A 17,497-nucleotide genomic window follows, 5' to 3' on the forward strand; every position below is an offset into this window, starting at 1 on the left:
GAGTGATAGTGAATACTACGAGGATGTGGTATGCCCAAATTGTGATGGAAACTCCCAAAGTGCTGAAATCCGGAGGAAGCACTTAAGGTCTAAAGAACATAGAGAGTTGGTAGCATTACAGCTGTCCGCCGAGAAGATGGGAACGACAAGAGTTGTAAAAAGGCAGAAAAGAAAAAGAAGAGGCCGAAAATAATAATTGTTTAAAATATTGTTACTTCTACTACCTCCGGCCGAACACTACGAAAAGATGCTGTCTGGAACGAATTAAGATCAGAGACTGAATTTACGAACTGTTCCCACAGAGACTGAACCTGTAAACTGTTCCCACTAAGAGTATGTTGCAACTGTTCGTAGAGATTGAATCTGTGAACTGTTTTCCGCAGAGACTGAATCTGTGATATGTTACGTTAAACATGAAGTTATATATGTTATTACGTTATGTTAAATGGGGGGGATGACTATAAAGCTAAGAAGGGAGGAGTGTTGTGTATGTAACCTGTTCCACCTTAAGAGAGCTTAAGCCTGTTCCACCTTAAGAGATGTACTACTTTCTCAGGCTGCTGTAGACGTAATGCCGGGGGTGAACACACCCGTATATAAGCACTGTGCAGTAATCTTGTATTCAGTATAGTCCCTACCTCCAACCAGTAAAGACCTGTTTGAATTATACGTTTAAGTCTTTGTGTTAATTGTTCAATACAATACACATACTTAACAATGCACTTTGGGAGAAACAACATGGAGAAGCAGTATAATCTAAATGGTACTATTTTGAGGGGGGTGCAAATTCACAAATCTTTGAAGGTGGCAGGGCAAGTTGATAAGGCAGTTAAGAAAGTGTATGGGTTACTTGGCTTTGAAAATAGGGGCATTGAATACAAAAGCAAGGAAGACATTTACAAATCTCTGATTAGGCCTCAGCTGGAGTATTGTGTACAATTCTGGGCACCACACTTTAGGAAAGATGTTAAGGCCCTGGAGAGGGTACAGAGGAGATTTACCAGGATGATACCAAGGACGAGGGAGTACAGTTATGTGGAGAGATTGAAGATGTTGTGATTGTTCTCCTTAGAGCAGAGAAGGTTAAAGGGAGACCTAATAGAGGTATTCAAAATTGAGAGGCTTTGATAGAGCAAGTAGGGAGAAACTATTTTCTCTGGCAAATGGGTTGGTAACTGGTTGGCAGACAGAAAGCAAAGAGTTGGAATAAACGGGTCTTTTTCCGAGTCGCAGGCAGTGACTAGTGGGTTACCGCAGGGATCGGTCCTTGGACCCCAGCTATTCACAATATATATTAATGATCTAGACAAGGGAACTAGATGTATTATCTCCAAGTTTGCAGATGACACAACGCTGGGTGGGCGTGTGTGCTGTGAGGAGGATGCCGAGAAACTCCAGGATGATTTGGACAGGTTGGGTGATTGGGCAGAAGCATGGCAGATGCAATATAATGTGGATAAATGCGAGGTTATCCACTTTGGTGGCAAAAACAGGAAGGCAGATTATCTGAATGGCAATAGATTGGGAGAAGGGGAAGTGCAACGAGACCTGGATGTCCTTGTGCACCAGTCGCTGAAGGTAAGCATGCAGGTGCAGCAGGCGGTTAAGGCGGCAAATGGTATGTTGGCCTTCGTAGCGAGAGGCTTTGAGTACAGGAACAAGGCTGTCTTGCTGCAGTTGTACAGGGCCTTGGTGAGATCACATCTGGAGTATTGTGTGCAGTTTTGGTTGCCTTATCTGAGGAAGGATGTTTTTGCCATGGAAGAAGTTCAGCGAAGATTCACCAGGCTGATACCTGGGATGGCAGGAATGACGTATGAGGAGAGATTGGGTCGATTGGGCTTATACTCGCTGGAGTTTAGAAGAATGAGAGGGGATCTCATTGAAACTTATAAAATTCTGACAGGACTGGACAGACTAGATGCAGGAAGGATGTTCCCGATGGTCGGGGAGTCCAGAACCAGGGGTCACAGTCTAAGGATAAGGGGTAAGCCAGTTAGGACAGAAATGAGGAGGAATTTCTTCACCCAGAGAGTGGTGAACCTGTGGAATTCTCTACCACAGAAGGTAGTAGAGGCCAATTCATTAAATATATTCAAGAAGGAGTTGGATATATTTCTTAAGGCTAAAGGGATATGGAGAGAAAGCAGGGACAGGGTACTGAATTTGGATGATCAGCCATGATTGCATTGAATGGCGGAGCAGGCTCGAGGGGCCGAATGGCCTACTCCTGCTCCTATCTTCTATGTTTCTATGTAACCAAAGGTCATAGATTTAAAAGAATTGGCAAAAGAACGAGGGGGGAAATGTGGAGACATTTTTCTACACAGAGCATTGTTAAGATCTGGAACACACTACCTGATAGGGTGGTGGAAGCAAATTTCATAGGAACTTTCAAAAGACAATTGGACATGTACTTGAAGAGGAATAATTTGCAGGGAGCGGAGCACAGCCAAAACCTCATCACGTCAACAGAAATGAACAGCAAACCCCTCCGTGCATTCCACTTATCCCATGGGCAAAGCCATGTACCCACATGACCCAGCAGAGGCTTTGCAATAACAAGAAGGAAGTGCAAGTGGCTGTTTCCCAAACTCATGAGCTAGAATGCAATAGCTTCCTTTGAGATGATTTGCTTTAATTACTGCTCTCCTCGCAACTTTTTTGATTCACAAATTTATTTTCAATCGAGTAACAACAACTTCTATTTATGCGTCGCCATTAAAATAAGAAAAAAATACAACCCAGGGACATCACCGATAAGGTATTGCACAGGGGAGAGATTAGGAGGGGTGATTGAAAGCTAGGTCAAAAAGATGGCTTTTAGGAAGGTTTTTAAAAAATGGACAGAGAAGTGGAAAGGCTTAGGAAGAGTTTTAGCAAGATGGCCCAAGGCTGTGTTAGCAGTGATGGGGTGTACGAATGGGTGGGGGTGGGGTGGGGGGGCATCAAAGGTCAAGGTTAGAGGAATAAAGGATACGGGAGCGAGGGGGGAAATAAATGATTGGAAGAGATCGGGTGGGGTAAGGCTGTGGAAGAAGATGGTGTGAATAGGGCAGAAACTGGTCTGTAGAAATTTGAGCAGGAAGTTTTAAGAAAAATAAACATGGAGCTGGGAGGCAATGATGCAGTCAAGGACCTTATTGAGGAAAGGGAGGTTAGCGATGGAGAGGGTAGTTGGAGACAGATGAACTGAGAGTGGAATGAGGTGATGATAATGGCAGTTTTGAAACTGAGAGGGTGTGCCCGAGGAAAAAACATTCAAAAGTAATCAGAAGTTAGTGGAGATGAGATTTTTAAAAATTTGTTTATGGGATTTGGGCGTCGCTGGCAAGGCCAGCATTTACTGCCCATCCCTAGTTGCCCTCGAGAAGGTGGTGGTGAGCTGCCTTCTTGAACCGCTGCAGTCCTGTTAGGGAGGGAGTTCCGGGATTTTGACCCAGCGACAATGAAAGAACGGCATTATATTTCCAAGTCAGGATGGTGTGTAACTTGGGAGAAGAACTTGCAGGTGGTGTTCCCATGCGCCCTGTCCTTCTAGGTGGAAGAGGTCACGGATTTGGGATGTGCTGCCGAAGAAGCCTTGGTGGGTTGCTGCAGTGCAACTTGTAGATGGTACACACTGCAGCCACAGTGCGCCAGTGGTGAAAGGAGTGAATGGGATGCCAATCAAGCGGGCTTTGTCCTGGATGGTGTCGAGCTTCTCGAGTGTTGTTGGAGCTGTACTCATCCAGGCAAGTGGAGAGTGTTCCAACACACTCCTTACTTGTGCCTTGTAGTTGGTGGAAAGGCTTGGGGGAGCCAGGTGGTGAGACACTCACCGCAGAATACCCAGCCTCTGACCTGCTCTTGTAGTGACAATATTTGTGGCTGGTCCAGTTAAGTTTCTGGTCAATGGTGACCCCCCAGGATGTTGATGGTGGGGAATTCAGCGATGGTAATGCCATTGAATGTCAAGGGGCAATGGTTAGGCTCTTGTTGGAGATGGTCATGTGCCTGGCACTTGTGTGGCACGAATGTTACCTGCCACTGATCAGCCCAAGCCTGAATGTCATCCAGGTCTTGTTGTATGTGGGCATGGACTGCTTCATTATCTGAGGAGTTGTGAATGGAACTGAACATTGTGCAATCATCAGCGAACATCCCCACTTCTGACCTTATGATGGAGGGAAGGTCATTGAAGAAGCAGCTGAATATGGTTGGGCCTAGGACACTGCTCTGAGGAACTCCTGCAGCAATGTCCTGTGGCTGAGATAATTGACCTCCAACAACCAGAACTATCTTCCTTTGTGCTAGGTATGACTCCAGCCAGTGGAGAGTTTTGCCCCTGATTCCCATTGACTTCAATTTTACTAGGGTTCCTTGATGCCACACTTGGTCAAATGCTGCCTTGATGTCAAGGGCAGTCAGAATACTGGGATTACTGCTCTGCTTTTCTTCAAATAATGCCATGGGATCTTTTACGTCCACCTGAGGGGGCAGACGGGGCCTCGGTTTCACATCTCATGACGACATCTCCGACAGTGCAGCGCCCCCTCAGTACTGCACTGAAGTACCATCATAGCCTATGTGCCCAAAACCTGAAGTAGGCCTTGAACGCATGACCTTCTGTTTCAGGGGCGAAAACACGGTCACTGAGCCAGGGCTGAAACTTAAAGTACACTCTAGTTTGTGGCCTTCTGACTTGGGGGAGCGAAGTTGGGGACTGTATTGAAGGAACAACGGGAATGTGAGATGGTAATTGATTTGCTGGGACAAAGGCTGTTACAGGCAGAAGCAGGGGAACAGTTTAGCAGGTCAACAGCCACAGGGATGTCATGGTGAGTGGATGGACACAAACGAGGAAGTTATGAGTTTGGCAGTGAATTTGAGAGAGAGCGCTAGGGGAGAGTTTTAAGCAAGAAGTGGGCCACATCCTTACATTTTACATTGACCTGTGACCTCTGGAAGATTCAATTACTTGGCATATCAGAAGACACAGGGCAGATACAGGTGGACTTTAACAACCAATATCATGGAAGTGAATATATTTTGACCCGCCTGAAAGATCTAATTAGCTTCTTTAAATAGCTTCAATTTGTAACACCAAGCAGCAAGCTGTCATACTTAATAAGAGAACAAGGGAAAGTGTTTTGTTTTCTAATGAGGCAACCATGACATTTTTAAATTCCGTATAGGTTGCTAGTGCGTCACAATTAAAACTCCAGCACATTCCCAAGAGCAATCACCAGATTTTCCTTTGTTCATCAATACAAATGCTTATTAAAGAAAACTATTCAAATTGATCAATCGACATTTCTTCATCTACTCATTGTTTCCAGACCAATAACTCAAACTCCTCTGTTAATATGACTTCGCCTAGATTTTCCGATCAGGGCATAAATCATGGAAAGATGAGCGGGAATTCTGTTCTGCCAGAATTCCATCCACTTCAGTGGCCAAACCATTTCCCAGTCATTTCCAACGGTTGAAGAAGCACCTGCCATATTTGGGCAGGTCTAAACAAATGAGGAGATAATGTCGTCATTTTTTGGCTATTGCCAACCACTTGCTCATCTGCTTCTGTACCATTTGCTGTGAAGATGCCAAGTTTGACACTCACCAATTCACATAAGGCACAGTGGGCTTCCCACTGGGAATTTCTCTCTATTTTTCCTTATTGAAAGAATAAGAGAAGCAACAGATGGTTGGGCAGCACTGGAAGTGCATAACACCAACACACTAGAATACCCAGGCAGAAGCATGTAGAATCATAGAATAAAGAATCTTATAGCACAGAAGGAGGCCATTCGGCCCATCGTGCCTGTGCCAGCTCTTTGAAAGAGCTCTCCAGTTAGTCCCACTCACCTGCTCTTCATCCATAGCCCTGCAAATTATTCCTTTTCAAATAGGTATCCAATTCCCTTTTGAAAGTTATTATTGAATCTGCTGCCACCACCCTTTCAGGCAGTGCATTCCAGATCATAACTCGCTGCGTAAAAATATTCTCATCTCTCCTCTGGTTCTTTTGGTAATGACCTTAAATCTGTGTCCTCTGGTTACTGACCCTCCTATCAGTGGAAACAGCTTCTCCCTATCTACTCTATCAACACCCTTCATAATTTTGAACACCTCTATCAAATCTCCCCTTAATCTTCTCTGCTCTAAGGAGAACAACCCCAGCTTCTCTAGTCTCTCCACATAACTGAAGTCCATCAGCCCTGTAAGTGGGCAGGACAGCGGCAGATTAAATTTAATGCAGACAAAATGTAAAATGCTACTCGAAGGAAGAAAAAAGAGGATGCATTTGCTCTGGTTGTTTTGCCAATCACCTTAAATCTGTGTCCTCTGGTTACCCATCCTTTTGCCACTGGAAACAGTTTCTCCTTATTTATTCTATCAAACCATTAATGAGTGTGAACACTTCTATCAAATTTCCTCTTAACCTTCTCTGCTCGAAGGAGAACCACCCCAGCTTCTCCAGTCTCTCCACATAACTGAAGTCCTTCATCCCTGGTACTATTCTAATAAATCTCCTCTGCCCCCTCAAAGACCTTGACAACCATCCTAAAGTGTGGTATATACCTCCAATTGCCCCAGATACAGTAGTTGTGGAGGTTTCACTTTACACTGGAAGCAATCACTGAATTGTGCCTCATGCTGCAACCCAACCTCCACCATCGGCACTATATTGACAATGACTAAAGTTCACAACCCCCATTGACTTTTATGCTATGGGATCATTCAAAACTGCCACTGGGGACCTTATTAACATATGCATAAAGCAAATGATGCATTGTTCCCTAAAGCATGTAGTGTCATCTCCTTACCCATAGGGGGCAGTACTTTAGGGCACTAAGTGGCAGAATTCCCCAAAGGTCCAAGGAGCCAACACCAAAAAAAAACATTCAATATTATAAGCTGGTTTCTCAACAAATTAGGTTCCAGATTTCTGGGGTAACGCTGCCTTTCACTGGGCACTGTCAGTTCTAGAGTCAGGTATCTCTTCTTTGCGAACTCACCAGGTTGTACAATGACGGTCACCTCAGTCGAGGACTGCTGCCCAGTAGAGTCTGTGACGGTCAACTGGAATGTGTAATCCCCTTCCTGCATCGCAGACAACTGGAGGTGAGGTGTCCGCACGCCCTGAACAAAAGAATTGCAATTTACAATCACAGGCTAAGAGGCACGAGCAAAGCTATCCTGAATTCCAGCTCTGCTAAATGAAACCTAAAAATAAAGGCATCGAGTACAAAAGTAAAAAAAGCAATGATAAATTTGTGCACATTAGTTAGATCACAATTAGGGTATTGTGTGCAGTTTGGGGCACTCCATTATTGAAAGGACATTAAAACCAGACAGAGCATACAATGTAGATTCACCAGGATGACGGGAAACTATATAGAATAACATCACATTTTACAGCACAGAAACAGGCCATTCGGCCAAACAGGTCTACGCCAGTGTTTATGCTCCACACGAGTCTTGTCCCACCTTACTTCATCTCACCCCATCAACATATCCTTCTATTCCTTTCTCCCTCATGTATTTACCTAGCTTCCCTTAAATGCATATACGCTATTCGCCTCAAACATTCCACGAGGTAGCAAGTTCCACATTCTCACCACTTTGAGTAAAGAAGTTTCTCCTGAATTCCGTATTTGATTTATTAGTGACCACTTCATATTTATGGCCCTTAGCTTCGGACTCCTCCACGAGGGTAACATCTTCCCTATTGAACCCTTTCAGAATTGTAAAGACCTCTATCAGGTCACCTTGCAGCCTTCTCTTTTCTAGAGAAAAGAGCCCCAGCCAGTTCAGACTTCCAGGATAGTTATAGAAACATAGAAGATAGGAGCAGGAGTAGGCCATTCGGCCCTGCTCCGCCATTCAACGAGATCATGGCTGATCATCCAAACCCTAGCACCCGGTCCCTACACCGACAGCCATCCCACCCAAGCCCTATCCCCGTAACCCCACATATTTAATCCCCCCTAACACTAAGGGCCAATTTTTTTTTACCCTCCCAGTTCTGGTATCATTCTTGTGACTCTTTTTCGCACCTTCTCCAGTGCCTCAATATCCTTTTTGTAATATGGAGACCAGAACTGTGAGTTATGAGGAGAGACTCGAGATGCTGGGACTATTTCTACTGGGGTAGAGAAGATTATGTGGAGATTTAATAGAGGTTTGTAAAATTATGAAGGGTTTTGACATGGTGAATAGGGAAAGGCCATTTCCTCTGGTTGAGGAGTCAGTGGCAAGGCGTCATCAACTTAAAATTAAGAGAGCAAGGAGAGGGGTTGGATAAAATTTTCGCGAACGGAATGCTTTGCCGCAGGAAGTGATTGCAACAGAGACCATTGCATCTTTTAAGGCAAAATGGAATAAATATTTGAAGGAGTTGATGATGCAGGGCTATGGAGAGGGAGCAGGGCAATGCGATTGTTTTGGATTAATCTTAAAAAAAAAACCTAGTCAACACGGACACGATCGGCCAAATTCCCTCCTTCTCTGCTGTAAACTTCTATGGTTCGATGTATATGTAAACAGCAAGACAAAGGGCCGTATGTTGTGGCCCCTATGGGTGCGTACGAGGTGCGCATGCGCCCCCCGTAGGGACCGCGCAACTTCTGGGGTTAGGCATGCGAAGCGCATGCGCTAAAAGTCGGAACTTGCGATCTGTCAAGAATCCTCGACAGATCGCACGCATCCCCAGGAGAAGTAGCACCGCTGGCGCAGATTTGCGCTAGTTTCCCAACTATTGGCCAGCAGCTACGGACGAAACTGCTACGATAGATAAAAGGAGGCGTATAGCCGGTATTCTATCGATAGAAGCAGCAGGAAGACAACGTGGAAGTCAGGGGGCTGGGAAACAGGACTGTTTTAGCTTTTAAAGTTAACAAAGTTCCTGGTATAAAGCCTGATTAAAGTTTTTAAATCTTGTTCTGAGAGTAGGTAATTTAAAGAGGAACTTTCGCTGTGGACAAGGTAAGCATTCTATTCAATTAGATTTCATTTGTTTTTTAAACTTGAAAATGACCGTATAAAAAAAGGAAGTTTTTTCATTTACTAATGTTTAAAATAATTATGCCAAAACATATGAATGTTTTAAATGTTAACATTTTTAAACAGCATAAAAAAAGTTATGTATGACTTTGTAAAAATTTTTAAAGTCTTAGAAATTCATCTTGGGTGGTGATATTCATCAGGCGGGTATGACGGGCGGCCAATCAGATACCGCCGCCCAACGTGAATTTCTACCCACTCACTTTATTAATATGACTTTTACAACTCTTTCCATTTTTTTCCCTACATGTACTGCATCTAGTTAAAGAGGAAACATAGAAACATAGAAGCTAGGAGCAGGAGTAGGCCATTCGGCCCCTCGAGCCTGCTCCGCCATTCAATGAGATCATGGCTGATCATTCAAATTCAGTACCCTGTCCCTGCCTTCTCCCCATATCCCTTGATCCCTTTAGCCTCAAAAAATATATCCAACTCTTTCTTGAATATATTTAATGAACTGGCGTCCACCGCCCTCTGTGGCAGAGAATTCCACAGGTTCACCACTCTCTGGGTGAAGAAATTCCTCCTCATTTCAGTCTAAATGTCCTACCCCTTATCCTTAGACTATGACCCCTGGTTCTGGACTCCCCGACCATCGGGAACATCCTTCCAGCATCTAGTCTGTCCAGGCCTGACAGAATTTTATAGGTTTCGATGAGATCCCCTCTCAATCTTCTAAACTCCAGTGAGTATAAGCCCAATTGACACAATCTCTCCTCATACGTCATTCCTGCCATCCCAGGTATCAGCCTGGTGAATCTTCGCTGCACTCCTTCCATGGCAAGAACGTCCTTCCTCAGATAAGGCGACCAAAACTGCACACAGTACTCAAGGTGCGGTCTCACCAAGGCCCTGTACAACTGTAGCAAGACATCCTTGTTCCTGTACTCAAACCCTCTTGCTGTGAGGGAGAAACATGCCACAACTTGGCCCTGTGGGAAGGACTGACCCTTAACCCTGCAGACGAGCTCCCTGCTGAAATGGCGGACATGGAGGACGCCAATGTCCCTGTGGCCAGGCCTGATGGGGAGGAGCCAAGTGCTGCCGAAAGCAAAGCTGCCAGAGAACAGCTCATAGCCAACACGTTTACGAGGTGATGATAGTGTCGCCTCCTACCCACCGCGCCCCCCCCCCCCCCCACCCCAGCAAGGCACAGAAAAGAACACAGCAAAATTGAAGCCCATTGAATAAAAGGGACAGTGCCAGCATGGATACGAAATTGGCTAAGTGACAGGAAACAGAGAGTAGTGGTGAACGGTTGTTTTTCGGACTGGAGGAAGGTAAACAGTGGTGTTCATAGAATCATAGAAAGTTACAGCACGGAAGGAGGCCATTTCGGCCCATCGTGTCCACGCCAGCCAACAAAGAGCTATCCAGCCTAATCCCACTTCCCAGCTCTTGGTCCGTAGCCCTGCAAGTTAGAGCATCCCAAGTGCACGTCCAAGTACTTTTTAAATCTGGTTAGGGTTCCTGCCTCTACCACCCTTCCAGGCAGTGAGTTCCAGACCCCCACAACCTTCTGGGTGAAGAAATTTCCCCTCAAATCCCCTCTAAACCTTCCCCCAATTACTTTAAATCTGTGCCCCCTGGTTTTTGACCCCTCTGCTAAGGGAAATATGTCCTTCCAATCCACTTTATCTAGGCCCCTCAATTTTATACACCTCAGTAAGGTCTCCCCTCAGCCGCCTCTGTTCCAAAGAAAACAGACCCAGCCTATCCAGTCTTTCCTCACAGCTAAGATTCTCTACTCCCTGCAACATCCTTGTAAATCTCCTCTGTACCCTCTCTAGTGCAATTACATCTTTCCTGTAATGTGGTGACCAGAACTGCACGCAGTACTCTAGCCGAGGCCTAACTAGTGTTTTATACAGTTGAAGCATAACCCCCTGCTCTTATATTCTATGCCACGGCTAATAAAGACAAGCATTCCGTATGCCTTCTTAACCACCTTATCTACCTGGTCTGCTACCTTCAGGGATCTGTGGACATGCACTCCAAGGTCCCTTTGTTCCTCTACACTACTCAGTGTCCTACCATTTACCAACCAGAAACCCTGGATGAACGGAGAGGTCCGCTCGCTGTTGAAAGCACGCGACGCAGCATTTAAATCTGGCGACGCGGCGGCTTACAGTGCAGCTAGGACCAACCTAAAAAAGGGTATCAGGACTGCCAAAAGGAAACAGACACTGCGGATAGAGGATCATTTCCACAACAACTCGGACCCCCGGCGCATGTGGCAAGGCATCCAGTCCATCACTGACTACAAGGGCAAACACACCAGCCCCCCGGTTAGCGATGCCTCCCTTCCGGAGGAGCTTAACAACTTCTACGCTCGCTTCGACAGGGACAACAGGGAGCTGGCTACCAAAGCCTTGCCACCCCCGGAAGACCAGGTGCTCACTCTGTCGACCTCCAACGTAAGGGGTGTTCTACGCGGAGTGAACACACGAAAGGCTGCTGGACCGGATAGCATCCCTGGACGGGTACTCAAGGAATGTGATCAGCTGGCTGATGTCTTCACCGCCATCTTCAATCTGTCATTGGCCCAGGCAGTAGTCCCTACATGCTTCAAGACCGCTACCATTATTCCTGTGCCAAAACAAACGGCTGTGACGTGCCTGAACGACTATTGACCTGTCGCACTCACACCCATCATAATGAAGTGTTTCGAGAGACTGGTCCTGGCTCACATCAAAGCCAGTGTTCCCGCCTCTCTTGACCAACACCAGTTTGCCTATCGTGCAAACAGATCAACGGAGGATGCAATCACAACTGCTCTACACTCGGCACTGAATCACTTAGATGGTAAAGAGACCTACATCAGAATGCTGTTCATAGACTACAGCTCAGCATTCAACACTATCGTCCCCAACAAGCTGGCCACCAAACTCCAAACTCTTGGCCTGAACACTTCCCTCTGCAACTGGACCCTGGACTTCCTAACAAACAGACCCCAGTCTGTCAAATTAGGTAACCACACCTCCCCCCCCGACCCTGAACACGGGGGCCCCACAAGGATGTGTGCTGAACCCCCTCCTCTACTCCCTCTTCACCCACGACTGTGTGGCTGTTCATGGTTCCAACACCATCATCAAGTTTGCAGATGATACCACAGTAGTAGGCCAGATCACCAACAACGATGAGTCAGCCTACAGGGAGGAGGTCCAGCATCTCGTGAAGTGGTGCACCGATAACAACCTGGCCCTGAACATCAAGAAAACCAAAGAAATCATTGTGGACTTCAGGAAGTCTAAAGGCGGAAGTCACACCCCCATCCACATCAATGGGGCTGTGGTGGAAAGGGTGGACAGCTTTAAGTTCCTCGGAGTCCACATCACAGAAGACCTCTCCTGGTCCCTCAATACCTCCTCTCTGGTGAAGGCGGCCCAGCAGCGCCTATATTTCCTAAGGAGGCTGAAGGGATGTAACCTGTCACCCCTGATCCTCTCTAACTTTTACCGCTGCACAATAGAGAGCATCCTGACAAACTGTATCACAGTATGGTATGGCAGCTGTAGCTACTATGACCGGAAAGCCCTGCAGCGGGTAGTCAAAACTGCCCAACGCATTACCGGCACCCGGCTACCGACCATAGAGCACATATACCAGAAACGCTGTTTACGGAGGTCACGGACCATCATCAAAGACCCTACCCACCCCAGCCACAGTCTGTTCACCCTCCTGCCATCTGGGAGACGCTACAGATGCATTCGCACCCGAACGACCAGATTTAGGAACAGCTTCTTTCCCAGGGCTGTCATCCTACTGAACTCCACAAATAAACTCTAAAGCCTGCACATCTGCCAATGCACTTTATTATGGTTATGTTAATGTATTACAAGCCAAATGTATGTTGAATGTTTAAATGTCTTAATCTAAATGTACACTCTCTGGAGCCGCAAGCCTACATTTCATTGTACTGCACTTGTGCACTAACAATGACAATAAAAGTTGATTTGATTTGATTTGATTTAATGTGTATTCCCTTTCCTTGTTAGCCCTCCCCAAATGCATCATCTCCGGATTGAATTCCATTTGCCACTGTTCTACCCACCTGACCAATTTATTGATATCTTCCTGCAGTCTACAGCTTCCTTCTTCAGTATCAACCACACAGCCGATTTTAGCATCATCTGCAAACTTCTTAATCGTACCCACTATATTCATGACTAGATCATTGATATAAACCACAAAAAGCAAGGGACCTAGTACTGAGTCCTGCGGAACCCCACTGGAAACAGCCTTCCAGTCACAAAAACACCCATCAACCATTACCCTCGGCTTCCGGTCTCCAAGCCAGTTTTGAATCCAACTTGACACTTTGCCCTGGATCCCATGGGCTTTTAACTTCGTGACCAGTCTGCCATGTGGAACTTTATCAAAAGCCTTGGTAAAGTCTATATACACTAGATCAAACGCACTACCCTCTATCTACCCTCATTACCTCATCAAAAAATTCAATCAAGTTTGTCAGACACGGCCTTCCCTTAACAAATCTGTGCCGATTATCCTTGATTAATCCATGTCTTTCTACATGAAGATTTGTCCTGTCCTTCAGAATTTTTTCCAATAATTTTCCCACCACCGAGGTTAGGCTGACTGGCTTGTAATTACTCGGTCTATCCTTTTCTCCCTTTTTAAACAAGGGTACCACATTAGCAGTCCTCCGGCACCACACCTAAAGCCAGAGAGGATTGGAAAATGACGGTCAGGGCCTCGGCTATTTCCTCTTTTGTTTCGCTTAACAGCCTGGGATACATTTCATCTGGGCCTGGGGAATTATCCACTTTTAAAGCTGCTAAAACCCTTAATATTTCCTCTCTCACTATGTTTATTTCATCTAATATTTCACACTCCTCCCCCCGATAGCAATGTCTGCTTTGCCCCTCTCCTTTGTGAAAACAGACACAAAGTATTCATTAAGAACCCTACTGACGTCTCCCGCCTCCACACACAGACTACCCTCATGATCTCTAATAGGCCCTACCCTTTCTTTAGTTATCCTCTTACTCTTAATATATTTATAAAACATCTTTGGGTTTTCCTTGATTCTACCTGCCAAGAATTTCTCATGCTCTCTCTTTGCTTTCCTAATATCTTTTTCAATTGCACCTCTGCACTCCTCTAAAGATTCTGGAGTATTTAGTCCTCGGTATCTGTCATACGCCTCCCTTTTTTTCTTTATCCTACCCTGCATGTCCCTAAACATCCAGGGGGTTCTAGATTTGTTAGTCCCACCTTTTTTCTTTAAGGGCACATATTTGGTCTGAACCCTCCGGATCTCCTCCTTGAATGCCTCGCACCGCTCCTACACTGATTTACCTTCAAGTAGCTGTTCACAGTCCACTATGGCTAAATCCCCTCTCTGAGCTTAGCAAAATTTGCTTTTCCCCAATTTAGAATTTTTATTCCTGGTCTATCCTTGTCCTTTTCCATAACTACCTTAAATCTAACAGAATTATGGTCACTAGCACCAAAATGCTCCCCCACTGATGTGCCTTCTATCTGCCCAGCTTCATTCCCTAAAACTAAGTCCAGAACCGCCCCCTCCCTTGTTGGGCTTGCTACATACTGGCTAAAAAAGTTCTCCTGGATGCATTTTAGGAATTCCGCACCTTCTATACCCGTCGCACTAATTTTATCCCAGTTAATATTGGGGTAGTTGAAATCCCCTACTATTACTGCCCTATAGTTTTTGCACTTCTCAGAAATTTGTCTACATATTTGTTCTTCTATCTCCCTCTCACTGTTTGGGGGTCTGTAGTACACTCCCAGCAGTGTGATCGCCCCTTTTTTGTTTTTCAATTCAACACATATGGCCTCGTTTGATGATCCCTCCAACACATCATCCCTCCTCACAGCTGTAATAGTTTCTTTAATCAATACCGCGACCCCCCCTCCCTTTTTACCTCCCTCTCTATCCCATCTGATAATCCTGTAACCAGGAATGTTGAGCTGCCATAACTGCCCCTCTTTCAGCCACGTCTCTGTAATTGCTATAATATCATAGTCCCACATATCTACCTATGCCCTCAGCTCATCTGCCTTGTTCGCTATACTCCTTGCATTGAAGTATATACCATTTAGTGCAGGCAAACCTCCTTGTTGACTACTATCTAGCCCTTGATTCCTCAGTCCTTCCAATTTACTTTCTATGTTTTTGTTTTCCAATTCCTATTTTTCTTCCCTCCCTATTGACTCTATACTTAGGTTCCCATCCCCCTGCCAAGCTAGTTTAAACCCTCCCCAACAGCACTAGCAAACCCTCCCGCGAGGATATTGGTCCCGTTCCCCCAGAAACGGTTCCAATTCCTCAGGAATCTAAAGCACTCCCTCCTACACCATCTCTCCAGCCACACATTCATCTGCTCTATCGTCCTATTTCTGTACTCACTAGCACGTGGCACTGGTAGTAATCCAGAGATTACTACCTTTGAGCTTTTTAACCTCTTCCCTAGCTCCCTAAACTCTGCCTGCAGGACCTCATCCCTCTTCCTACCTATGTCGTTGGTACCGATATGGACCACGACCTCTGGCTGTTCACCCTCCCCCCTCAGAATGCCCTGCAGCCGTTCAGTGACATCCATGACCCTGGAACCAGGGAGGCAACATACCATCCTGGAGTCACATCTGCGGCCACAGAAACACCTGTCTGCTCCCCTAACTATTAAATCCCCTATCACTATTGCTCTCCCTCTCCTCTTCCCCTCCGCCTGTGCAGCTGAGCCTTCCATGGTGCTGTGGACTTGGCTCTGGCTGCACTCCCCAGAGGAACCATCGCCCTCACCAGTACTCAGCACCGAATACTGGTTGGTGAGCAAGATGGGCTCAGGGGACTCCTACACTACCTGCCTGGTCCCCCTCTCTGTCCAATAGTCACCTATACTACTGCATACTCTCTACCTGCACACTCTTAAGCTGCGGGTGTTCCCTAGGGGTCGGTACTAGGACCACTGCTTTTGTTGATATATATTAATGACTTGAATGTGGGTGTACAGGGCACAATTTCAAAATTTGCAGATGACAGAAAACTTGGAAGTATAGTGAACAATGAGGAGGATAGTTATAGACTTCAAGAGGACACAAACAGGCTGGTGAAATGGGCAGACACGTGGCAGATGAAATTTAACGCAGAAAAGTGGGAAGCAATACATTTTGGTAGAAAGAATGAGGAGAGGAAATATAAACTAAAGGGAACAATCCTAAAGGGGGTGCATGAACAGAGAGACCTGGGGGTATATGTGCACAAATCGTTGAAGGTGGCAGGCCAGGTTGAGAAAGCTGTTAAAAAAGCTTACGGGATCCTGGGCTTCATGAATAGAGGTATAGAGTACAAGTGTGGAAATGATGATGAACCTTTATAAAACACTGGTTTAGCCTCAATTGGAGTATTGTGTCCAATTCTGGGCACCGCACTTTAGGAAGGATGCAAAGGCCTTAGAGAATGATTCCAGGAATGAGGGACTTTAGTTATGTGGATAGACTAGAGAAGCTGGGGTTGTTCTCCTTAGAGCAGAGAAGATTGAGAGGAGATTTGATAGAGGTGCTCAAAATCATGAGGGGTCTGGACAGAGTAGCTAGAGAGAAACTGTTCCCATTGGCAGAAGGGTTGAGAACCAGAGAACACAGATTTAAGGTGATTGGCAAAAGAACCAAAAGCAACATTAAAAAAAATTTACACAGTGAGTGGTTAGGATCGGGAATGCACTGCCTGAAAGGGTGGTGGAGGCAGACTCAAATCACGGCTTTTAAAAAGGGAATTGGATAAGTACCTGAAAGAAAAACATCTGTAGGGCTACAGGGAAAGGGTGGGTGAGTGGGACTAGCTGAGGTGCTCTTGCAGAAAGCTGGCACGGGCTCGACGGGCCGAATGGCCTTTGTAATGAAATCTGTTTGTCTTGATCCTGTATTCGTTTTGCACTCATGTATATTACCCTCCCCCACTGTGTATAGTTTCACTTCCTCTTTCCCGACTAACCTGGGAGGTTCCAGGTCTTGGCTCTTGGCTCCGCCCCTGACTTCTCTTACATAAAGATCCCAGGATCTGTATGACTCATTCCTGTGAACCAGTCGGCGTGTTGAGATGTTAGCTCTGATCTTAATGATTAAAAGCCAACTTGTTTAAGTCTATAACTTCTAGTTTTGTGGTTATTGAAGGCCCATCAGCCTTCTTCCGTGCTTTAACCGTTCTATGATTCTACACACAATTTAAAGTGAAACAGTGAACTTTTATTGCAGCATCAAAGACTTTTGATATACTTTTTTGATGTTATTCTTTAAATACAAATTGTTAGCTAGCTATTTTCTACTTTGTAAACATTTGCAAAGATAAATTGGTTGATAAAATATAAACAGTTTAAAGTGACTTTTTGGGTTTCTTAGTGCAATAAAGACTTTAGATTCAAGATGTAAACTAGCTATTTTCTACTTTTTAAACAGTTGTAATGTT

At 45.4% G+C, this 17,497-nt stretch overlaps 1 protein-coding gene across 3 annotated transcripts in view; it reads right to left on the minus strand.

The window, feature by feature from the left end:
- Positions 1–17,497, minus strand: part of LOC147117725 (dyslexia-associated protein KIAA0319-like) — a 120,875-nt gene that overhangs the window by 40,502 nt on the left and 62,876 nt on the right. For all 3 annotated transcript variants that reach the window (XM_085988943.1, XM_085988944.1, XM_085988942.1), the window contains exon 11: positions 7,002–7,125. In XM_085988943.1, the coding sequence (XP_085845069.1) occupies positions 7,002–7,125 (124 nt within the window). The remainder of the gene's footprint in view (positions 1–7,001; positions 7,126–17,497) is intronic.

The sequence above is a fragment of the Somniosus microcephalus genome, chromosome 5 (assembly GCF_052327205.1).
Source record: "Somniosus microcephalus isolate GS21.2 chromosome 5, FLI_Smic_1.0, whole genome shotgun sequence".
NCBI lineage: Eukaryota > Metazoa > Chordata > Chondrichthyes > Squaliformes > Somniosidae > Somniosus > Somniosus microcephalus.